The sequence below is a fragment of the Hoplias malabaricus genome, chromosome 4 (genome assembly GCF_029633855.1).
Source record: "Hoplias malabaricus isolate fHopMal1 chromosome 4, fHopMal1.hap1, whole genome shotgun sequence".
In the NCBI taxonomy this organism is placed as follows: domain Eukaryota; kingdom Metazoa; phylum Chordata; class Actinopteri; order Characiformes; family Erythrinidae; genus Hoplias; species Hoplias malabaricus.
The window spans coordinates 7,008,021-7,034,807 of record NC_089803.1 but is presented as its reverse complement, the minus strand read 5'-3'; the positions used below and the strand labels follow the sequence as shown (position 1 = coordinate 7,034,807).

Below are 26,787 nucleotides of genomic sequence, written 5' to 3'. Positions count from 1 at the left end.
TGTGCATAATCTGTATATGTTTATTTACAGAGCTGGAATTCAACAAGAAGTACAACTGAGGTGACTACACTTGAGCGTTCTTTCACTACACTGCATCCTGAAGGTACTTGTTGTCCAGGCTGCCAGAGATGAGGATACAGCTGATATTTCCATCATTGTTGAGGGCAATGAGGTATTGACAAAGTGTGACAACACAGCAGAGGCTTGCAAACTGTTGATCGAACTGATGTATGCCATGAATCTGAACCTAAGTGTCAAATGTGTTGAAGTAACTCAAATTGTTGTAAAGTACCCTTCTGCCATGCAGTAACTCATAGGCCATGTAGTAAAGAAACATTTTTTAAAAATTTATTGAACTGTTTCTGTGGATTTTTAAGCTTTTTGTTATTTGGTCTGATGGGCTTAGTTCATTCATTCATTGTCTGTAAGCGCTTATCGAGTTCAGACCTGATTGTACCCTTTTCTGAGGGAAGGGAGGGTGGTGGGGGTGGGTTTTGTGTGTGTGTTTGGGGGGGGGGGGTCATTTGAGCCGTACCTCAACCACAACACTCTACCAAGTCTGGGTCGAGAGTTTCCCAGACTCGGGTCAGAACTATGGGCCCACTCTATGGCCGCACATCACGGCCGAGACAATGCCGACTCCGCGTGCTGGCATCGGGCCGAGTGTTTTTGTTCCGGCGTGCGTGACTCTGCCCAAGTGTGGGCCGATACAATTTTGCTTGCTGGGCTCTCTCTGATCTTTGTCTTCAGTAACCCAGTAAACAAGGAACATCCCTGGACGTTCAAAAAAGGTCTAAAAGTAGTCGGTCCGTCAAGGACATATTTTAAACGTCAATGGACGTCCAAAATTAATTGAAAATAAGTCAGTTATTTCAGGACCAATTGATAACGTCAATGGACGTCCGAAATGCGTTGAAAACAGGTCCATTATTTCGGGACTAATTGAAAATGTCAATGGACGTCCAAAATGCATTGAAAACAAGCCAGTTATTTCGGGACCAATTGATAACGTCAGTGGACGTCCGAAAGGCGTTTAAAACAAGTCAGTTATATTGGGACAAATTAATATTGTCAGTGGACGTCCGGAATGCGTTTTAAATCAGTTGAGAGAGAGAGAGACACAGAGAGAGAATGTGTGTGTGCTTGAGAGAGAGAGAGCCCCTCCCCTTCAGATAATGGTTACTCTGAGTTTGAATACAGCGTCAAAATAAGTTTCAGTGGATGATTTTTCAACGGTTTGTGGAAGCAGGCATTACTAAAACAGCGGAGGAGGCTCGTATATTCAGAGGTAAGTGATATTTAATCTTAATAAAACTTTAGTTTCACTCATTCTGGTAAAGTATAAGTATTTAAAGAGCTCTAGCAAAGCAACAGCTATGCTAGGTTAGCATCTCAGTGAAGACAAGTGAAGGAGTAGAGGAGGATAATAGTTAACCCATTCTGTATAAAAAATTAAAAGTAATATTACATTATTAACAGTAATGTTTTTGACCTTTATTTTCAGCAAGTCTGGGTTGCAGTTACATGCAAGCCACCTTGCTAACAATGCGAATGTTAACCAAATATCAAAAGTGCTGGGCTGGAAAGTAAAATCATACAATACCATTTGCGCAGGCCACATTTGTGCTTTTCCAAATATGTGAAAATCATCAGATGAACGGTACTTTTATCTGAAGTTGTGTGTAAAATATCGATGTATTGTACTCTGTTATTACTTTTACTTAGAAAATCAATGCATATAATTTTATTAGGTGCACCAAAACATTTACATATGATACAATATTTTGATAGACTGACAATTTTTTTCCCACTCAGGTATCCAACTAACTTGGAGTATGTTCATGTTCCCAAAGGTTTAACTGTGAAATATAAATGTTGTGGGGAACACTAATGCAAGTATGTATTTTATTATATTGTAGAATTAGTAATAATATTTTAAATCTTATAAGCTGTGATCTGATTATTAATGAAAGCATACATGTTTTGAGTCAATACTGTCCATCCTCCAGCACACCTTGCATATGTCACTCAAGCAAAAGCTAGAAAATGTGCCACTTTTCAATGTTGCAGAGATCTAAAGGTTTCTGTAATTTTATCGGACAAGGAAGTCAACAGATGCATCAACAGCATTGTCACCAAATGCCCAGTGCTGGTAGCAAGTGAACCAACATCATATAAGTATTATTGTATCTTTTATAATTCTGAAGATATTATATATAATATGTATAATATTATTCATTCATTCATTTTCTGTAACCGCATATCCAATTCAGGGTCGCGGTGGGTCCAGAGCCTACCTGGAATCAATGGGCGCAAGGCGGGAATACACCCTGGAGGGGGTCGCCAGTCATTCACCAGGCAACACAGACACATTCACGCACACACCTACGGACAATTTTGAGTCGCCAATCCACCTACCACCTACTGTTTTTGGACTGTGGGAGGAAACTTGAGCACCCGGAGGAAACCCACACAGACACGGGGACAACACACCAACTCCTCACAGACAGTCACCCGGAGCGGGAATCGAACCCACAACCTCCAGGCCCCTGGAGCTGCGTGACTGCGACACTACCTGCTGCGCCACCGTGCCGCCCTATAATATTATTATATTTATAATATAATAATACTAGGTTTATATTAGTTTTTTTTACTGCAAGACCATTATTAATATTCTATTATATTAATATTTGTCTAATATCGTTTCCTATTTGCGCTACACTATTGTCTTTATTAATATAATTTATTGGATTATTATAATAAAGCTTTCATCTATTGTGTTCTGCTTTGTTTTTACAGTTGTCTGATGAGGTTGATGGAATCCATACTCTAACAGTGAACAAAATTCACCAGTTCAGCAATGGATTTACAGCTGTACTCCCTAAAATACACATCGCCACACTGACGTTGAGACAAGAGAGGACTTCAAAGCTTACAGGTTTGATTTAAACATTTGACCTAAATAATAATTTAACAATTATTGCATCAATGTGGCTTCTGGGCTTTCATTAATTCATGTATTCATTCATTGTCTGCTTGTCCAGTTCAAGGTTGTGGTGGGTACAAAATATTTACATACTACCTGGAGTCACTCTGCGCAAGGTGGGAACACACCCTAGACAGGGCACTAGTCCTTCACAGGGCACCACACACCCACAATTTCACTCATGCACTCACACAATGGACACTTTTGAGTAACCAATCCACCAACCAACATGTGTTTTTGGACTGTGGGAGGAAACCGGAGCACCCGGAGGAAGCCCATATGGACACGGGGAGGACACACCAACTCCTCACAGACAGTCACCCGGAGCAGGAATCGAACCCACAACCTCCAGGTCCCTGGAGCTGTGTGACTGTGCCACTGTGCCGCCCATTATGAATATTTGTGTTAATAATTCTGGTACACTTTAGTCACCACAGGGTACAAAATGGTTTGTCACTGGGGTGGTATATATAAAGCTAATGGTAATGATACATTTTAGCCTCTTATGGTTCCAAGTACATTAACTAGTACAAAAACATGACTACATAAAAGAACACTGAAAGGTACTGTATTGTACCTAAAAGAGGTACAGCCCCAGTGACAAGCTTTTGTACACTCTATACTTTGTTCAAATCTGTACTTCATTTTCTCAGTATGCAAATTTTTGTTTCATTTACATGTGTAATTGAATACAGAATATATATATATTTTGGGCTAATTAAAAAATTTGCCAATATGTTGATAAATATTTTGCTTTTACCTATGGGTGTAATGTTTTTTCCAACCGGGATTGTGAACTGACAAGTACAATTAAATACTAATAGAAGTGTTACATAATGGAAACTATTAAAAGAAATAATGGATAAAGTATTAGGAACCATTAGGAGCTAATGGGTTACATGATGAAAACTATTAGATGTAGAGACCATTAACACCATCTCATTTATATTCCTAACAACCAGTGAACCAGTCATATATTGTTAGGAATATAAATGAGATGACACAATGTTTTGATATTAAATAATTGACACACTCAGGTGCTGTACTATCATTGTTACAAATTGAAACTGGTGTGTAATAACAAGAGTACTCCATTTAATAACAGTTTAAACATAAAGGAAATACAACAGTTAATTGTCATTTACATGGCTGTTGTTCTGGCATTACTAACCAGAATGACCTGATATTAAAGGCATATTCAGGTGTTGTACTATCATTATGAAGTGAAAATGGTGTATGCAAACTAATTATTTTCTTTTATTAATTATATGAATTTGGAACTAAATTTACAGAAACGGGAAAATTCAAAGGGCCTGTATTTTGAAATGACACGAGAATGACTTCATATTCAGTAAATGACAATCAGTTGTTGTACTATCATTATGAAGTGAAATTGTTCTGTGCAAACTAATAGTTTCCTTTTAATAATTATATAAATTTGGAATTAAATTTATAGAGATGGGAGAACACAAAGGGCCTTTATTTTGAAATGACACATCAGAATGACTTGATATTCAGTGAGTGACATAATCAGGTGTTGTACTATGATTATGAAGTGAAATTGTTCTGTGCAAACTAATAGTTTCTTTTTAATAATTATATAAAATTGGAAATAAATTTACAGAGATAGGAAAATACAAAGGGCCTTTATTTTGAAATGACACATCAGAATGACTTCATATTAAGTGAGTGACATAATCAGGTGTTGTACTATGATTATGAAGTGAAATTGCTCTGTGCAAACTAATGGTTCACTTTTAATAATGTTCTAAATTTGGAAATAAATTTACAGAAAGGGGACAATTCAAAGGGCCTTTATTTTGAAATGACACATCAGAATGACTTCATATTAAGTGAGTGACATAATCAGGTGTTATACTATGATTATGAAGTGAAATTGTTCTGTGCAAACTAAAGGTTTCTTTTTAATAATGATCTAAATTTGGAATTAAATTTAGTGATAGGACAACACAATGGGCCTTTATTTTGAAATGACACATCAGAATGACTTGATATTCAGTGAGTGACATGATCAGGTGTTGTCCTATGATTATAAAGTGAAATTGTTCTGTGCAAACTAAAGGTTTCCTTTTAATAATTATATAAATTTGGAATTAAATTGACAGAAATGGGACCGTTCAAAGGGCCTTTATTTTGAAATGACACATCAGAATGACTTCATATTAAGTGAGTGACATAATCAGGTGTGGTACTATGATTATGAAGTGAAATTGTTCTGTGCAAACTAATGGTTCACTTTTAAAAATAATCTAAATTTGGAATTAAATTTACAGAAATGGGACAATTCAAAGGGCCTTTATTTTGAAATGACTCATCAGAATGACTTCATATTCAGTGAGTGATATAATCAGATGTGGTACTATGATTATGAAGTGAAACTGTTCTGTGCAAACTGAAGGTTTCATCTTAATAGTTATGTAAATTTGAAATTAAATTTACAGACATGGGACAATTCAAAGGGCCTTTATTTTGAAATGACACATCAGAATGACTTCATATTAAGTGAGTGACATAATCGGGTGTTGTACTATGATTATTAAGTGAAATTGTTCTGTGCAAACTAATGGTTCACTTTTAATAATGATATGAATTTGGAAATACATTTACAGAAATGGGACAATTCAAAGGGCCTTTATTTTGAAATGACATCAGAATGGCTTGATATTCCTTGAGTGACAATCAGGTGTGGTATTATGATTATGAAGTGAAATTGTTCTGTGCAAACTAAAGGTTTCATTTTATTAATGATCTAAATTTGGAATTAAATTTACAGAAATGGGACAATTCAAAGGGCCTTTATTTTGAAATGGCACATCAGAGTGACTTGAGTGTCATGTCCTAAAATCCTGTCATTGACTTTTGGCTTTTATATTGAAATTTGTTCCTCTGCACGCTCTTACCGCAATGTTCAGAATACTAAGTTCCACCAAAACTAAGTGGGGGCTGGCTTGACCAAGCTTTTCCAAGTGGAGGCTGGCTTGACTCCAGTGTAAAACGTGTGTAAATACCTTAAACACGTTTATCTTCAGTAAAACACGGTATAAACGGTGTGTAAATACCTTAAACACGATTATCTTCAGTAAAACACGATATAAACGGTTTATAAAAGTCTCTCTTTATCTTCAGTAAAACACGGTATAAACAATGTGTAAATACCTTAAACACGATTATCTTCAGTAAAACACGATATAAACGGTTTGTAAAAGTCTCTCTTTATCTTCAGTAAAACACGGTATAAAGGGGGTGTAAATATCTTAAACGCGTTTATCTTTAGTAAAACATGGTGTAAATATTTTAAACACATATTTACCTTCAGTAAAAACAGGTCTTGATTTCTCTCAGACACACTCTCCGCTCCACAACACCCGCCCCCTCACACACGATGGACTGGAAAATCATAACAGCTGGTCTCCTATTGGACAGTCCCCACAAACCCCGCTCACATCCAACCCCGCCCTCTCCTGACGTCAGACGCCACCCACGGATTCAGTCCTGTGTGTGAAACTGTGCCCTATTCACTACATAGTGCACTATTCTAAGGTAGTGTCCCAGATCAAAGTCCGTAATTTCAAAAGCTTAAGGTTATTTATATTACCCCTGTTCCCTGAAGAAGAGGAACAAGGTACAATACAAACTCTATGGAGCTGGAGAAACTGGCAGCAGGGAGAGAGCTGCTTCCATACATTTTGTTAAAGTGCGAGGAGCTAGGGGAAGACCAAGAGGCAGAACGAGCCCCACAGAGGCAGGTGAACCAGCCTCATATTCCGCTCCGTAACACCCAGATTTACCTATTAATTATCAATGCGGATAACCTCGTGAAGATGATCCAGAATGCTGCAGCACGCCTGGTCTTCAGCCAACCAAAAAGAGCACATGTCACGCCCCTCTTAGTTGAGCTACATTGGCTACCCTTAGCTGCTCACATCAAATTTAAATCACTAATGATGGCCTTCAGAGTATTCACTGGTTCTGCTCCCATCTTCCTCAATAGACTCTTAAAACCATACGTTAGCGCCCGCCCTCTCCGTTCCTCAAAGGAGCGCCAACTAACACGACCAACCCCCCGTACAGGTCAGTTGAGGCTATTCTCATCTCTGATACCACGCTGGTGGAACGAGCTTCCAAGCACTATCAGAGCAACAGAAACCCTCTCCGCATTCAAGAAATCCTTGAAGACCCAGCTTTTCCGAGAGTATCTCTTGCACTGAAAGGATTTCTTTAATGCACTTATTACTTCCTGACATATTGCACTTAATGTAAGGTATTGTGTATAAATTGTGCTGTAGTTCAAATGTTAGATCCTCTTTTGTAAGTCGCTTTGGATAAAAGCGTCTGCCAAATGCATAAATGTAAATGTAAATGTAAGATTGCGACTGTGTCTGAGTCCCGAACATTTTCTGGAAGATCATTCCAGAGGTGGGGGGCTTTATAAGAAAAAGCTCTTCCCCCAGCTGAGGCCTTCTGAATTCTGGGAACAATTAAAAATCCAGTACTCTGTGATCTGACTAAACGTGGAGGCTCATAATAGGAAATAGTATCTTGACGGTATTCAGGTATGAGCCCATGTAGAGCTTTATATGTTAGTAACAGAATTTTGTAATCGATACAGGATTTAACAGGCAGCCAATGGAGTGATGACAGAACTGGACTGATAGGTTCAAATTCTCTAGTTTTAGTGAGGACCCTGGCTGAAGCATTTTGAAATAGTTGAAGTTTTCTTAAATGTCTGCTGGTGCATCCTGACAGTAGTGCGTTACAGTAGTCAAGCCTTGAAGTAATAAAGGTATGTACTAATGTTTCTGCGTCCTGCAGGGATAAGGCATTTCTAATCTTGGTGATGTTGTGAGGATGTACAAAAGCTGTCCTAGTGATTACTGCCTATGTGTTGATCGAATGATAAATCCAGGTCAATTATGACACAAAGATTTTTTGCTGCTGAACCAGGTTTAACTGGAAAGTCAGTGAGATTTAAAATTATAATTCTGATAAAATCTGATAAATTTATTTCGTGCCACCTTCGGACCCAAAAGCAGGACCTCTGTTTTGTTGCTGTTTAGAAGGAGCCTTTTCATGTCTTTTACACAGTCCTCTATTTTCTTTAATCTGTGTTTTTCATTGGGCTTGTCTGAAATATACAAATAACAGTGAAAGTTAATGTCATGGTTTTTTATAACTATGCCTAGAGGTAACATTCATTCATCATCTGTAACCCTTATCCAATTCAGGGTCGTGGTGGGTCCAGAGCCTACCTGGAATCATTGGGCGCAAGGCGGGAATACACCCTGGAGGGGGCACCAGTCCTTCACAGGGCCCTAGAGGTAAAAATGATAATAATTGATAATGTTCCGTTAAATAAGACTTGAACCACGATAGGGCTGTCCCTGTGATTCCAACCATGTTTTCTAACCTTTCTAGGAGAATATTGTGATCTATTGTATCAAAAGCTGCACTGAGGCCTAGAAGCACCAGCAGGGGATACGTGGCCTTTATGTTTTGTGTTTCTCTATATGTTAAATGTAACTGTCTGTAGCTGCAGCACACTGCACCCCCCTCTGCAGGAGTGTTGGATGCACTGCATGTTGTTCTGTATGACATCAGTGTGTGTGTACATGTATAAGAGTAAAATAACTGTAAAACAAAGCTGTAGGGTTTATGTATTTGTTTATTTAAAAACAAAATCAATCACATTCCTGTTTACAGAATAACTGAAGTGATGTAATGATGAATGTGTTTGTAAATACAGAGACTACTATAGAAGATTACATTTAAACTAAAATCATGATCTGAAGCATTAAACAGGGCACAGAAGCTCATTCTCTCAGCCCTACTGAGATCTCAGCTTCCAGACTCTGGATCACTGGGGGCTGTGGTCTTTGCCGTCTTCATCGATCCAAACCCCTCCATCACTCTTTCTGAACTTGATCTCATTCTTGGCGGTCACAATGCAGCAGGCACCATGGGGTACTTGATAATTCAGAACAAAGGTCTCGATGTACACCTCGATGTCTTGTTCATCTGCAGCAAAGACACTGGCGAAGCCTTCCTCAAAGCTGGGACATTCCAGGTGCTCCTTTGGTGGCAGGTCGATGAAGCCGAAGCCTGCATTAGGTTTGAATCTCTTGGTGTCACTGGAATCAGCTTTTGTCAACACATTTGCAACCTTTATCTCTTCTTTACGGTAGAAAATTCTCAGCTTCTTTCCTGTTGCATTGGCTACGGTGCTCTTATTACTGCCAGGTGCACTGGAAAATACGATGACTGGGGCATTAATTTGCACACCTCTTGAAACTGTGGCTAAACTTACTCTGGTCAGCACCCATCATCTCTCAGTGGTTCCAAAAATTTAAATACATATATATATATATAATTATAATAATAATCATATCAGAATAATATATTTTTTAAAGCTTTATTTATGGATTTTTTCCAGAGAACACTTTACAGTAAACAAAACATTAACAACTCAACCCACCCCACCCCACCCATTGTACAATGTATATACACACACATCTGGATGGAGGGAAAAAAAAAAAAAAAATATATATATATATATATATATATATATATATATATATATATATATATATATATAAATAAAATAAATAAATAAAAATAAAATCCCTCTTTTCTCATTGAATAGGTAAGTACTAAACAGCTGTAAAATGTATATTTATTCAGAAAGAGAGGAGAGTTGTCAAAGATTCAATATAGTCAATAAAAGTGCTCCAGTAGGGGTAGAAGCCATCCGTTGAGCCACGTAGGGTAAACTTGATTTTCTCCAGCTTCAGAAAAAGCATCATATCTGTGAGCCAGGAGTTGAAAGAGGGAGGTTTACGAGATTTCCATAGTAGCAGTATTCTGCGTCTAGCTATGAGAGAAGTAAAAGCGATAATGTCTGATTATTTAAAGGATAACTGCAGAGAGTTACCCGGAGTCCCAAAAATAGTAACCAGAGGCGATGGTGTTATAGTAACCTTAATGATATTAGATATCGCTTTAAAAATGGAGATCCAGTAAGACTGGAGTTTGTGACATGCCCTGAACATGTGTGTTAAATTAGCAGGTATACCACCGCACCAATTACAGCTTTGATCTACTTGTGGGTAGATATTTGCAAGTTTAGCTTTACATAGATGGATTCTGTATAGGATTTTAAATTGAATGAGTTTAAGACGAGCACAAGAAGCTGAAGAATGAACCCGGCTAAAGGCCGTCTCCCACCACTCATCGTCAAACCTGGTATTTAGTTTCCCCTCCCATTTAGACCTCTGTTTTGACACAAAGTCTTCACTATTTTGAGTCAAAATATGACTGTACAAATGAGAGATTAGACCTTTCTGGCTGTGTGTGAATTTATCTAAAAAATGAATGGGGTCATCTTCAGGAAGAACTGGAAATGATGGGCAGTGGGTGTGTACAAAGTTTCTGACTTGAAAGTATCGGAATAAGTTCCCCTGAGGAAGATTACATTTTTTACGAAGGTCAGAAAACGTGAGGAAAATTTTTGAATTCTCATCGAATAGGTCTCTGAACCTGACTAAGCCACAATTTTGCCAAGGTGCATAAGAAGAGTCCATAATAGATGGAAGAAAAAGATGGATGTTTCTAATAGGAGCATTTAAGGAAAAATGAGGGGCTTTGATGTGCGAACGAAATTGGGACCATATTCCTAAAGTTGAATAGACTATAGGGTTGAAATTTTTTTTTGCCCGATACTAAGTGGAGAGGGAAGTGAAGAGTGTACTAGGGCTGGAATTGAAAAATGATGGCATGAAGAGGCCTCAAGCAGGCACCAGTCAGCTTCAGGGGTGTGAAGCCAAAAGATGATTTTCTGGATGTTAGCCGCCCAATACTAATAGAGAAAATTGGGTAAAGTTAAGCCACCTTGTGAGCGAGAATTTTGAAGAGCTTTTAAACTTATTCTGGGGGGTTTACCATTCCATATAAAGGAAGAAATAAGCTGGTTTAGGGTATAATATTAGGATATACGCGTTTGGGTATGAATAAAGGAATACATTGAAAGATAAATAAAAATTTAGGTAATACTGTCATCTTGATCACATGTATTCTACATATAAGGGTAAGAGGGAGACCTTTCCATTTCTGGAGGTCTGATTTGTTTTAAGGATTAGTGTGTCTAAATTGGCTTTAGGGCGGCACGGTGGCGCAGCAGGTAGTGTCGCAGTCACACAGCTCCAGGGGCCTGGAGGTTGTGGGTTCGATTCCTGCTCCGGGTGACTGTCTGTGAGGAGTTGGTGTGTTCTCCCCGTGTCCGCGTGGGTTTCCTCCCGGTGCTCCGGTTTCCTCCCACAGTCCAAAAACACACGTTGCAGGTGGATTGGCGACTCGAAAGTGAATGTGTGTGTGTCTGTGTTGCCCTGTGAAGGACTGGCGTCCCCTCCAGGGTGTATTCCCGCCTTGCGCCCGATGATTCCAGGTAGGCTCTGGACCCCCCCGCGACCCTAAATTGGATAAGCGGTTACAGATAATGGATGGATGGAAATTGGCTTTATGTAGTTCAGAGAATTTAGGAGTAATGAAGATGCCTAGATATGTGAAGCCTGATTCAGAGATACAAAAATGTAACGTAGATAGCTGAGAGGAGGGGACCTGTTGAGTGATGGGAAAATATTCACTTTTTTGATAATTTAATTTATAACCTGAGAAGCTACCAAATCTTTCGAGAATAGAAAGTATTTTAGGGGTGGATGTCAGTGGACTGGAAACAAACAGTACCAGATCATCAGCATATAAAGACAGTCGGTATTCGCGATCATTTCTAAAAATACCACGGAAAATAGAGCATGTTCTTAAAACTATAGAAAGTGGCTCTAATCCAATTGCAAATAATAAAGGAGACAACGGGCAACCTTGGCGTGTACCTCTAGTTAGCGAAAAATATTTTTATCTGTTGTTGTTGGTGCAAACACTTGATTGTGGAGAGGCGTATGAAAGTTGGATCCAATTAATTAAGTTGTTTCCAAAACCAAACTTTCTAAGGGTAGTAAACAGATATTGCCATTTGAACCGGTCAAAAGCCTTTTCGGCATCTAATGAAATTACAGCCTCAGAATCGTCTGATTGTGAAGAGGTGTAAACTATGCTTATATCAGGATATTATGACATCAATCTTGTCCTAGAATCCGACAATGCCTTGTGTTGCTCACATCAGCTGACGTCACAATCTTGTGGCTTTACATCAGGAAGCATCTGTAAAGATTCATCTTAATTTCCTCAAAATTACAAAGATGGTCAGCTTTTAATTCGCCAGCTACTTATTAGAATTTTCCTATTCCACCTTAAATGGTGCAGGTGCTGGCAAGTAACTAGGAATGGAAAAAACAGCACTGTAAGAAGAGCAGAGCTAAAACAATGAAAGAATCTCTGGATGCCGTAAACAGTGCTGTACTCACAACAAACACATGGACATTAAGAGCCACAGAGGCTTATTTAACAGTTTCATGCCACATTATTGGTAAGAACTGGCAAATGCAAGCGTATGTCCTAGAGACCTGTAGTTATTCAGGACAAGAACACTGACAATATTTGATAGAATTAAAAATCAGTGATGAACAGGGCATGTGTGCAATTTAGATGTATACATCACTACTTTCATGTTTTTAGTTTTTAGTTTTGAATTATATTAACACAATGCTCATATTAGTGTTATGGTGGAATTCTTTATACTATAATTGGAAGAATTCAAATAGAGTCAGGAGCTTAGTTTGTAAAGAGTAGAATAGATTTATTGCTCCGCCGGCAGAGACATGACAACATGAAAGTTACAAGCTCAAGGAATACTGATAAAAGTTCACAGCGAACTTTTATACAGCTCTAACTCGCCCCCCACCTTCTTCTGTTATGCTCAAAGAACACTCTGTTCTCAAAACTATCCTAAACCAGAAATTTGTGATAAGAGAAAAATAGGTGCTGTGAAGTCGCAGTGGAAACTTCACAAAATGTTTATCGCAAATATGATACAACTTCTAGCTGCACATGCAGTTTCGAGTTTCAGTGACATTCCGTCTCAGACGTCTCTTAACAGAAGGAACATTTTCCATCACAATTGTTAATATTCAGGTTGCTTCCTCTTGCTGTAAACATTGTAAATTCACCCCTTACTTTACTTTTAAAGGACTATCTCTTCTTATTTTTTTCAAACCTCTCCCTGATTTTCTCGACATCCAGCAGAGATTAATTGCTACTGTAGCTTTCTTTCATCACAAGAGCAGCAGATCGTCTCAAAAGAAATTCAGAATACAGTTTCCAGAACACAAACTGATATTCAGTTGAAACAAGGTGGAAATCTGTGTTCTATGTGTTTGAGATCTGAGCAGAAGGAAGCTGAGACCACAGTCAAGTTAGAGTTATTTGTATAGCGCTGTGTACAACCTGGTAGTGTCACATAGCTGCTTTACAAAATTGGCAATTTGTGAGCGGCCAAAGGTGACAGTGGAAAAGAAAATGTCTTGAGTTCTGTTGCAGAAAAGTTAATATGACATTAGAGCCACAATAAATCACACTGTGACGTATATCACACCCTTTTAGCTCTTCCCCTCAACACTCATAAATGATGTGGTGTGTACAAAATGGCTCCCTACTCCCTATTCCATACATTGCCCACTATGCAGTACACTATTATAGAGGACTGAATTCAGGAGGGGTGGCACAGTGGTGCAGTCCTGCTCCGGGTGTTCTCTCCATGTCCGAATGGGTTTCCTCCAGGTGCTCTTGTGTGATGGAATTTGTTTATTGAAATGATTCATAATCAATAGAGGTGTTTTTAATCGGCAATGACCATGTATGATTGTGTAACTGAAATTGTTTTATTGCTCAATTCTCTGTGTGAACAGCAGGCTCATGTGTGTGTGTGTGTTTCAAATAACAGCATATCGACACCTTTCGTTCAATCAACTCCTTTTGTCTCCGGGCCACAGAGAGGAGATAACCGAGACCAACTGAGTAGAGGGGGATGCACAGAATGCATTGGGAAAGGTGATTGATATGAAAAAGAGCGAACAAATGGTAACTTCAAAGGGCGCCATGGTAATAATGGTGGGGGAACTACAGGTATAAAAGACTCTAGTTGAGGAATGGTCAAGGAGAGAGGAAAAGGTGCTACGTGTAGCATTCTCTCCAAATAAATTGTTCTTTCATTTGATACAGACTCTGAGATTTGGTTTTCTTATTTCTGTCATAATTTTCTACCATACTGGTTTCCTCCCATGGTCCAAGGTGTGAGTGTGAGTGTGTGTCACCCTGTGAAGGACTGGTGCCCTCTCCAGGGTGTGTTCCTACATTGCGCCCAATGTTTCTGGGTAGGCTTCGGACCCACCACGACCCTGAACTGGATAAGGGTTACAGACAATTAAAGAATTCAGGAGGGTAGCGAGTGATTTCAGACATTACATAATAGTTTGCTCATTATTGTGTGATGGCAAATTTAGCATAAACACTATCTGTGTGTGACTACACTTACAATAAGAGATTCCAAGTTTCATAAATGTCCTAATGTAAAGTAGCCTAATTATATCTAAATTCAGCGTACATACTTATAGAGTACAGGCTTCAAAAAACGTCAAAGTTTTTTTATTTATTCAATGAAACTGCTCACTGACCCACTGAAGTTTCTTGTTTTCAATTTTGTATCTAACCAGAGGAAGAATCCAGTACAAGAAAGATTCACACACAAATACTAGTTTATTAAATGTAGTCTCAAACAAAGAATACTGATTATACATTCATATAATGAAACGGACTGCAGCAATACATGAAGGAAGAGAGCGATTAATGTATGAGGTTACTTCTCTATAACTTCCCTAAACTCTAAAAAGACTGTAGTTTATCCCAGCAAAGCATTCAGCACCAATCTCCTGAGCTTTGAATGATATGAAACCATGTGACCATATGTGTCCCTGAAGAGGAGTGGAGATGGCTTGTAGGACTTCCGTGCAGGACTTTCTGAGCTCCTAGTAGCTGTGCAGTGCAACGGCAGCCCTTTCTCTTCTTCCATTGGGCTCTTTGTCAGAGACACAGCCTTAGACATGGTGACCACTCAGTCGGAGCAGGTAGGCATTCTGAGGGTGCATTTGATGATTCTCCTTCACAGGTTCTGCTTCCTTGTGTAAGCCACAGGCAGGTGCGTCAGTCCTGGGCCACAGACTGGGGCCTGATGAAGCTCGTTACACACTTCAGGGCTCAGAGGTCTCTTCCATGCTCTGGGTATGACACAAAATTTTGCTAATGGAAATAAAATAAAAACTATGGCTGCAATTTTCTATTGCCTTGAGGCAATGACTCTAAACTCCTCTCTCCCTTCATTTCTGCTTAGCTTCCAAAATGGGAGTCAAGGGAAACTTCTCTTGTTCCTCTATTTTCCCATTTCCATTCTCTTCCTTCTCTGTTCTGTTTGCAGTTCAGAACAGCATTGCTTTAAACCCTCCAAACATCTCTCTCTACATTTCCTTTTTGAAAACCTTGACTTTCTCGCTTTGGAAAACCCTTCTCCCCACTAAAATGCTTCAACAGCAACAGTTTTAAAACCAGGTCTCAGGAACTCTGCCTTGAAGGCCTGATTGGTCCTCAGGGATTGACAGTTGGAGCATTTCTTGCCTCTGATTGGATGTTCTTTTAGACTAGAACCTCCCTTAAATAGTGACGTCACACATAATTTACAACATTTGACAAGACAAAGACTTAAGAGAATGAATTCTGGAATCTTCTGGTTGAGTGAGTTTCCAAGATTTCTGAACCATGATTTTGCAATTATTATCAAACAATATTCCTAATGCAATCATATTACACACATGAGCATATTGTTTCAGGACAGAGTGAGGTGATTACATTTGAGAGATTAATTAAAATGCAATATAAAAGATTATATGTTAACACAAAGAAATGTCACTCATTAAAAACCATGTTTAAACCATGATTAAAAGTTCATTTTAAACACGAATATAATTCCATTTTTAATCGTCCAACTGGAATTAAATTTTGCAACGTTGTGTACCCTAAGCAACTTGAAACTGTTTTAAACCAGTGGCAATTAAGGTTTAATTCCATGGTTTGTAGAGCTTCTGATTAAGCAGTGTTACAGAGCGCATAAGATGATCTTTAAATGAGTCTGTGTCTCTGCTTTCTACTGAGGGTGGGAATCCTCCATAAAAATTTTGTAGGCTCTCTGAAGGCAACGGCAACTTTGTAGATCCTAAGAGTAGGTATAGAGCACCCAACGATCTTCTCTGGAGACCTCAAACTCCTCTGCAGTTCTTTTTTGTGTGCTACAGTGCAGCTGGAGAACACACACAGAGTTCATAAGTGAGGATGCTCTCTATGGTGAAACGGTAGGAGGACACTAGCAGTCTCTGATCAACGTTATATCTCGAGAATCCTTAAGGAGTAGAGTCTCTGCTCTGCCTTCTTTGATGTTCACACCCCAGGTTAGGTCCTCCTCGATGTGAATGCCCCGGAACCAAAAAAAGTCCGTAACCCTTTCTACACAGTGCCCATTTCTGGGTTAAATGTCCTATCTCACCTTCCTGAAATCAATGATCATCTCATTTGTCTTTGCTGTATTCATGTGCAGAGTGTTGTTAGTGCACCACAAGGCTGTCTCGTAGTCTCCGGAAATTACAGTGGAATCATCTGTGAATTTGACGGTGTTGCTGGTGTAAGTACTGGTGCAGTTTTAAGACTTCCCTGTTGAGTAAAATTCTAACCACACTTTGAGCAGTGATACGGTTTCTTTAAATCCCCAAGAATGTGAACAAACAGATTTATTAAATCAAAATCTTTGACGATAATCCTTCACTTAGTTCTACTGCTTCTGTTCTGGGTGAAGGCAGTGATGTTTCTGGACAGAACGCGGATCAGTAAAACTCTTCCCACACTCTGAACAGTGATACGGTTTGTCTCCTGTGTGAATGCGCTGGTGTATTTGGAGACGATTCTGCTGCGTAAAACTCTTCCCACACTCTGAACAGTGATACGGTTTCTCTCCTGTGTGAATGCGCTGGTGTCTTTGCAGATGACCCAGTTCATTGAAACTCTTCCCACACTCTGAACAGTGATATGGTTTCTCTCCTGTGTGGATACGCTGGTGTCTTTGGAGACTACTCTGCTGAGTAAAACTCTTCCCACACTCTGAACAGTGATACGGTTTCTCTCCTGTGTGAATGCGCTGGTGTGTTTGGAGATGACTCTGTTCAGTAAAACTCTTCCCACACTCTGAACAGTGATACGGTTTCTCTCCTGTGTGAATGCGCTGGTGTGTTTGGAGATGACTCCGTACAGTAAAACTCTTCCCACACTCTGAACAGTGATACGGCTTCTCTCCTGTGTGAATGCGCTGGTGTCTTTGGAGATGACTCTGGCAAGTAAAACTCTTCCCACACTCTGAACAGTGATACGGCTTCTCTCCTGTGTGAATGCGCTGGTGTCTTTGGAGATGACTCTGGCAAGTAAAACTCTTCCCACACTCTGAACAGTGATACGGTATCTCTCCTGTGTGAATGCGCTGGTGTATTTGGAGATGACTCTGGCAAGTAAAACTCTTCCCACACTCTGAACAGTGATACGGTTTCTCTCCTGTGTGAATGCGCTGGTGTGTTTGGAGATGACTCTGACGAGTAAAACCCTTCCCACACTCTGAACAGTGATACGGTTTCTCTCCTGTGTGAATGCGCTGGTGGTTTTTGAGACTACCTACTCCAGTAAAACTCTTCCCACACTCTGGACAGTGATATGGTTTCTCTCCAGTGTGAATGCGCTTGTGTGTTAGAAGACTACGCCGGTGATTAAAAGTCTTCCCACACTCTGAACAGTGATACGGTTTCTCTCCTGTGTGAATGCGCTGGTGGTTTTTGAGACTACCCAGTTCAGTAAAACTCTTCCCACACTCTGAACAGTGATATGGTTTCTCTCGTGTGTGAATGCGCTGGTGTGTTAGAAGATTACGCCGGTGATTAAAAGTCTTCCCACACTCTGAACAGTGATACGGTTTCTCTCCTGTGTGAATGCGCTGATGTATTTGGAGATAACCCTGTTGAGTAAAACTCTTCCCACATTCTGAACAGTGATACGGTTTCTCTCGTGTGTGAATGCGCTGGTGTTTTTGGAGATGACCCTGTTCAGTAAAACTCTTCCCACATTCTGAACAGTGATACAGTTTCTCTCCTGTGTGAATGCGCTGGTGTGTTTTGAGACAACTCTGTTCAGTAAAACTCTTCCCCCACTCTGAACAGTGATACGGTTTCTCTCCTGTGTGAATGCACTGGTGTGTTTCGAGATTACTTGGTTTAGTAAAACTCTTCCCACATTCTGCACAATCACAAGTTTTCCATTTGTGTTTACTTGTCTGAGATTTTCTGCCAGGTGTGCGAGTCTGGGGAGTAGCCAAGGACGCTTCCTGAGAACTGAAGCTTCTGCCTTCCATATCCTCACATGTAATCCCTCCTGATTTCAACATTGTGGGACGGAAATGTTTAGAAATGTCTCGATTAATGTGTAGAAAATCTGTGGGAATGACGTGGACAACAGGAGACGTTTAAGAGATGTTCTTCTGTCCTGGAAGACAATAAATAAAGATAAATTAGTTAAATTCCATCCTCCCTGGCTCTCTATTGGTGACCAATATTCTCCTGAATTTATATTCAGTTCCACGTTTAGTAATGTAACTGAAACAGCAAAAATAAGTCAGTGTTATGGTGCAGGAATAGAGCAACATTCCCATCTGTTTTCATATTATTCAACACTGTAAATGTTCACTGGTTCTATCTCCATGACCAGAAGGAATATTGTGGGTGGAGGAGGGATAACAAAATGCACATTATTTACAAGACGCTCCTTGTGTAAAAAGTTCTCTTTGTTGTTTTGATGGCTTCCAGAGGAGGATGGGTTTTACTTTGTGACTTGGTTCTTTGCAAGGTTTCTTCCTTCTGCTTTGACCAATCTTTTCATGTCACTTTTGCCTCAGCAGCACCCACTTGGTGCTAATACCCAGAATTCTGTGCAGCTTCTTTTTACAAACACCAATTGCAATAAGTGCTTTATGAATAAAAATGCTCTAAAATTTCCACCACTCTCTTCTTCTTCCTCTTCTCACTCTTTCTAGATCATTCTGCTCTGCAATAAAAAGCTAAAGATCCAGAGACAGAAACAGAGTTAATGTTAACATGGTATAAAAGTTGTGTAAAAGTCTCTCTGATCCTTATCCTTAGTAAAACATGGTATAAACCGTGTGTACACTAGGATTTCCTGTCTGCGTCTATATCGCGGTTTATGGTAGAATCTGAGAACGAGAGGGACGACTCACAGAAAAACGCAGATATTGAAAATCCATAAGAAATGGAATTTAAAGCTTAATTCCACATAATTCACTACAGTTAATATTAAAAAAGGCCTGATTGGCTAAAAGAACAGTTTGCAACCCTTAAAAAGTCCAGAAAGGTCCATAAAATGGAGGAATTTAGTTTCCCTGAAATTAAAATAAAAAAATCTAACTTAACAGAAAATTCCACTGTTGTATTGAAAAACATGTCCTCAGGTACACAGGGAGTAATATTTATGTGTATTTACTGTAGGAATTAGGAGTAATATGCTTGAAATAAGATTAAATAGCAAAAAAGGGTTAAATCAAACTGTTGCCACACCACCACTCCACTGCAGCCTTGAAGAACATGTTTTTAGGTACTCAGAGTATAATCTTCATATATATTTTACTGTAGGAATTTGAAGTAATATTATTTCAAAACTCATAAAAATTATGTTTAATTTAGATATATGGCATATTTTGGGTGCTATTAAAGGGTTAAATCAAACTGTTAACAGACCATTCCACTGCAGCCTTGAAGAACATGTTCTAGACTACCAAGATTATAACGGTCATACACTTTACTGTAAGAATGAGTAGTAATAGCATTACAAACTTCATAGGAATAACAACACAATTCCATAAAATGCAGAAGGCCATAAAGTGATTAAAGCAAACTGTTGCCAGACCACTTCACTGCTGCCTTGATGGACATGTCCTCAGGTACCAAGAGAACAAACTGTTTCAGCCGCGATCTTGTTCTTTCAGTCATTACCAAGAGCTCATGACCATAGGTGAGAGTGGGTACTTAGACTGACCGGTAAGTTGAGAGCTTTGCTTTATTTCTCAGCTCTCTCTTCACCATGACTGTCCGGTACAGTGACCGTATTACTGCAGACGCTGCACCTTACCTATGGTCAACTTCAAAATCCCTCTTCCCATCACCCGTGAACAATAACCTGAGAAACTTGAACTCCTTCCCTTGAGGTAGGTTCTCACCCCCTACCTGAAGGAAGCATGATATATGTTTCTGGGAGATAACCATGGCCTCTGACTTGGAGGTGCTGATCCACATACCGACAGCTTCACACTCGGCTGCAAACTGCTCAAGTGAACACTGGAGGTCTACGTGCAAAGAAACCAGAAGAACAACATCATCCGTAAACAGCAGACGTGCCACCTCCCAAGCCCCTCGACAGAAGCCTTTCTGTCTTAGGCTTTGCCTCACCACCCTGTCCATGAACACCAAGGAGTGGAGACAAGGCACAGCTCTGATGGAGTCCAATACCCACATTGAACAAGCTTGACTTACTGCCGGGGATTCAAACACAACTCAAACTCTGAGAGTACGAGGCCCATACGGCTAGCCGGAGCGATCCTGGCACCCCACACTCACAAAATACCTCACACAGGATCTCTTGGGGAACACAATCATATGCCTTCACCAAATCCAGAAAGCATGTCTACAGTAGAGTAGCAAACTCCCATGCCCCCACAATCATCTGTGTGTGTATGCACCATGGCATAGACGTTCCCAGGGAGGTTGAGAAGTATGAAGCCATGATAATTGGCACAATTTTTCGGTCCACTTCTTGTAAAATGGGAACCATTTTTGTTTTTCCAGAACCTCTTTGTGGCTGCCTGGAAGTCATTTTCATGGCCTCTCCAGACTATGCTCTGGATTTCGCTTCTGCATGTGTCACAGCTGTAGCCTTTGTCACATGCCAGTTTCAATCCGCAGAATCGGCAGTTCCCTGAGCCAGCCAAGCTTGAAAAGTCTCCCCCTTCTGCTTGACAGCTTCCCTCACCTCTGGTGTCCACTAACAGGTTCTTGGTTTGCCACCATAAAAGGTACCGTCAAGCTTTTGACCACAGCTATATGCAGCCACTTCCACAATGGAAGTCTGTAACAGGGTCCATTCAGACTTCATTCCCCCTACCTCCTCTGGAACATGTGAGAAGTTTTCTCTGAGGTTAGAGTTGAATTGCATCCAGACAGAGACCTCTGCCAGCTTTTTCCAGCACACCCTCACTATACGTTTGGGTTTCCCAGGTCTGTCTTGCAGCTTTTCCCAACACAGGACCCAACTCACCACCAGATGGTGATCACTTGACAGCTCAACCCCTCTCTTTACCCGAGTGTCCAAAACATATGGCCTTAGATCAAAGGACACGACCACAAGGTCAATCATTGACCTTTGGCCCAGGGTGCTCTCGTACCAAGTCCGCTCACCTTGTATTCAAACATGATGTTTTTTTATGGACAAACCATGACTGGCACAAAAGTCCAATAACACAACACCACTCAGGTTCAGATCAGGCAGGTCATTCCCTAACCCAATCACTCTTCTCTGGGTTTCCCAGTCATTGCCAACATGAGCATTGAAGTCCTCCGTAAAACAAGAGTCAGTGCATGGAATCCTCCATAGAACTCCACTGACTACCTCCAAGAAGGCTGAATACTCTGCACAGCCAGGTGGGGACTTGTGAGTATTCCGACACGTGCATGGAGCCTCTCACCCTGTACAACTCCTGAGTAGGAGAGAGATATTATACCCTATGAACTAGTTTGGTTCTGGAGCCCACAATGTGTGTAGAGGTAAGCCCAACTATATTTAGCTGGTATCTCTCAACCTCCCATATCAGCTCCAGCTCCTTCCCCCACCAATGAGGTTAGGTTCCATGCGCCAAAACCCAGTTTCTGCTGCCAAGCTCCATGATGCCAGGGGCCCCTTCGCCCCCGCTCTGTGCCCAATGGGCATTTCACCACACCCCTACTCTGGATCTTGTGGATGGTGAGCCCACATGATCCTCCCATGTTGTCCAGACAGGCTGAGCCCGGCCGAGTCACGTGGGCTGCCTGGCCACCAGGCACTTGCTGTCGGACACCAACCCCAGGCCTGGCTCCAGGTTTAGGTCCTGGTAACCCTCTCCTGGGCAGGGTACATTAAGTTTTAAATGTTGTTCTCATGAGTATGCGATTTGGAACGTGTTTGTCAAGATCGTCATCCAGACCTGTTCGCATTGGAAGACCCTACTGGGAGCTAACAGCTCCCAAAGACATAGCCTTGGAAGTCATTAAACCACACAAACCCTTCCACCATAACAAGGCCCTAATTCAAAGGGAATTTATGGAACTGTATTGTTAATTTTTTTTTAAGTTTGTGATGCTTTTACTCCACATTTTTACAGTATAAATGTATGAATATTATACTCTGAGTACCTGAGAACATGTTCTTCAAGGCTGCAGCGGAGTGGTCTGGTAACACTTTGATTTAATCCTTTAATAGCACTAACAATTTTGCCATATATGTAAATTAAACATTTTTATGAGTTTTTAAATACTACTCCAAATTCCTACAGTAAAATTGTATGAAAATTATACTCCAAATACATGAAAACAGGTCTGGTAACAGTTTTATTTAACCCTTTTATGGAATTTAATATCTGAGTTTTTTCAATCCTATTACTAATTCCTACAGTAAATACACAAATATTATACTCTGTTTACATGAGGACATGTTTTTCAATACAACAGTGGAATTTCGTGGTAACAGTTTGATGTTTAATTTTAATTTCAGGGAAACTGAATTCCCTCCATTTTATGGACCTTTCTGGACTTTTTAAGGGTTGCAAACCGTTCTTTTAGCCAATCAAGCCTGTTTTTAATATTAACTGTAGAGAATTGTGGAATTAAGTTTTAAATCCCATTTCTTATGGATTTTCAATATTTGAGCTTTTCTGTGAGTTCCCCCTCTCGCTCTCACAATTTCACCGTAAACCGCGATGTAGACGCACACAGGAAATCCTAGTGTGGATGGCATGACTGCGTTTTCGCAAAGTGCAGATGGCGTGACCGCGGTGTATAAACGGTGTGTAAATGCCGCACCCTGCATATGGCCCATTTCCCGCTGCACATTGGAACTGTCGGCTTTCTGCCATGTGCGTGAATGTGGCACCCTTTATCTGGCCCAAGTCCGGCTGCACGTTGGCACTTCTGGCCAGTTGAGGCTCGACGTGAATGCAACACGCTGCATCTGGCCCAATTCTGGTTGCACGTGGGCACTGTCGGCTGGCGAGGCGATTGCCATTGCAGTTAGCACACTACACTGATCAGAGCATTTTATTAAATACTGCGTATTAATCGTATGCGACCCACGTCTAAAAATAAAAATAAATAGAATAATTATTTTAACTAGTTAAATGCCACAGTTATAGATATGCTTTGTTAATATTGTAATATTTTAGAATATTGATGTAATGACTGGGACACAAACCACAGAAATTATGATAAATAGGGTTAAATAAGGAGACAGTGCGGTGCTGAAGGGAGGAAATTGTTATTTAAGTTTTTGAAGACGATTGGACCGACAACTTTAAAATGAATGAACTCTGAATGAGAAAACAGAAGGTGGCAGTTGCGAAGGGCTTTGACGACACAAGACAGTGAAGATTCGCGCTCTTTTCTGTGACCGCGGCACGCGAGCAGCTCTCACCAGCCTCAGGGAACAACTTTGTAGTAATTATGCCCCATGTTGCAGCGCCAAAATTAAATATGTAGTGGAAATAGTATGCACACGTTGCGGTGGCATAAGCACTACATAGCGGAATCAATGATAATTAATTATTATTTTTAATAATTAATTATTTAATTCATTTTGCTAAGCTCCATGTTTGGGAGCCATTAACTAATATGTAGTGTCTTTACCTGTCTTAATTTCAGCTTTGACAAGAAGGCCATCTTCAGGTATTATACTGCAGAATTAGGTAGAATTAACTATTATTAATGAATTATGCTCATTGACCCGCCGTGGGTTCTTGACTCGGAAATGGAATCTAATCTAGAAGTTATAATTCCATACAAGAAAGGTGCACACACCAACAAATAACCAAGGATTGGTTTTTTCACACAGCTGGTTTATTAATTGTAATATCAAATTATGAATATTGATTAGACGTTCATATAATAAAATGGATTACATCGATATATGAGGGAACAGTGAAATTAATATATGAGGGAATTTCTCCATGATAATTATTACCCTAGGTTCTAAGAAAGGCTATTGTTTATCCCAGCAAACTTTCAGTACCAACCCATGAGAGACATGAGACCATGTGACCTTACGTATCCGGAGATGGACAGGGAGCATGCCGTCATTTGGTGCCACAGGTTTTTAACCACAGTTTAGAAAACCCTCCCCGAATACCTGATTCGTCCTCAATGAGGGAGAATTGAAGCTTTTCTTGCTCCTGATTGGCTGTTTCCTGTACCTTGATAGTGACATCACATAGAATTTATGACACTTGACAAGACAAAGACTTGACCATCCCTGGTGAGTGAATATCCCAGGATTCTGAATCATACTTTGCAATATAAAAGATTATATGTTAACACAAAGTAATATCATTAAGAAAAAGACAACCATGTTCTAATTATTAACCAACTAAACACATAGTATGTGGCTACCTTGGTTCTACATAAATTCATATAAACAAAACTGACTCTAAACACAGGTAAAATAGTTCCACCTATTTTGATTGTCAAAACAGGATTAATTTCAAACAGTTGTGCACATATGTAACTTCAAATTGTTTTAAACCAATGGGAATTAAGGTTTGTGATTGTTTTGTTTAACAATCTTTAAAAATGTGTGAGAACAGTTTTAATTAAGTTTGAGTCTGTGCGTCTCTCTGCATTTTGCAGAGATTCTCCTCTTGACCCTGGGACCTTGGGTCATAAACGTCCTGGAGTGAGGTTTTACGAGCCTGCTCTGGATGATAATCTCAAATTCCGATCTTGGTTAGAAATGTCTCTGAAAACTAGCGAAAGCTTGGGTATTTAAAATCACATCTTCAGAAAGTCAAAATTTCTTATTAGAAATTAATACACATTTATCATATCCACTACAACTTCATCCCATACGTATTTCAAATTAACCATATTTTTTGGATATGTAAGTATTTTGGTAGTTAACATCGTTAAAGTTATGTACGTTATTCTATCAACGTTTTTTTTTTTTCAAATGACAAACTTTAGCTAACCTGTTTAACTCTAGCTAGCTCTTTTTTCCCTCTGACAGAAAACATTTAAATGACATGACAATCGCTCATACATGAGTATTTTAATTTGAGCAATTATGTGGTTTGATGGCGTAATTTACAAGACGGTGTGAGCATTTTTTTTTCAGGTTTTTATGTCACACAGAACCGCATATTTCAGTATAAGAAATAAAATTTTGGTGTAATGTAATGTTTTAAATATATAATTCCACATACACTAAGCCTTTGTTAAGGAGCAGCAGTTATTTTGGGCTAGTGATTAATGGGTTGAAGGAGGTTATATTGAAAACGATAGAAGCCTATTTACTGAGAGAAAAAAATAAACATTAGCATGTGAAGTAGTTTATTTTTGGAGCTGTGAAGTTAAACTTTTCAAAATTAACTATGAACATGAACTAATTCATTTTCTTTATGTAATTATGTAAAGATGGACTGCAGTAAGAAAACTAGTGGTGCAGTGAGAAATGCAGGTGGCAGGGAGAAAAGCAGATAGGAGGTTAATTTTATTTATTTAGATGAGATCTTTAGCATCGGTTGTAGCATAATCGTTTGTATAACCGTTTGTACTATAACCTGATAATCTGTAAAGGATTTTCATTAAATATTTTTAAAGAAAATATATTTTAGAGAACAGAACACGTGCATAATCTGTATATGTTTATTTACAGAGCTGGAATTCAACAAGGAGTACAACTGAGGTGACTACACTTGAGCGTTCTTTCACTACACTGCACATCCTGAAGGTCCTTGTTGTCCAGGCTGCCAGAGATGAGGATACAGCTGATATTTCCGTCATTGTTGAGGGCAGTGAGGTATTGACAAAGTGTGACAACACAGCAGAGGCTTGCAAACTGTTGATCGAACTGATGTGTGCCATGAATAAGTGTCAAATGTGTTCTTCCACACATTTGAGTAAACTCAAACTGTTTTAAAGTATCTTTCTGACATTTGTTTCCCTTTTCCAAACCTACTGGTGGAATATTTTTGTATTTTAAGCGTTTTAAGTTCTGTTATATGGCCTTAGCATCTGGGGGGGAAAATACAACAGAGGACAATGAATGTAAATCAATCAGAGATAATGATCTGATCAGTTTCTCCTGTGAGCTACAAATGTCCTCTGGAAAACTAAAAGAAACATTATGACATGATTGCAAAGGTGTGTGTGTGGTGTGTATGTATATATATATATATATGAGAGACAGAGAGAGATTAGTCTCAAAATACTTTACAAATGCATAAGTGTTTCCATCATTGTTGAAGGCAGTGAGGTATTGACAAAGTGTGACAACACAGCAGATATCTGAGCTTACGTGTTGAAGTAAATGCGTTGACGTAACTCAAACTGTTGTAAAGTACCCTTCTGCCATGCAGTAACTCATAGGCCATGTAGTAAAGTAACATTTTTTAAAAT

The 26,787-nt window shown here is 39.6% G+C and overlaps 1 protein-coding gene across 1 annotated transcript in view; it reads right to left on the bottom strand.

Annotated features, from left to right (window-relative positions):
- LOC136693778 (zinc finger protein 420-like) overlaps positions 1-26,787 on the bottom strand; it is a 215,209-nt gene that overhangs the window by 74,095 nt on the left and 114,327 nt on the right. The window contains exon 6 of the mRNA XM_066666933.1: positions 16,904-18,278. Within this exon, the coding sequence (XP_066523030.1) occupies positions 16,904-18,278 (1,375 nt within the window). The remainder of the gene's footprint in view (positions 1-16,903; positions 18,279-26,787) is intronic.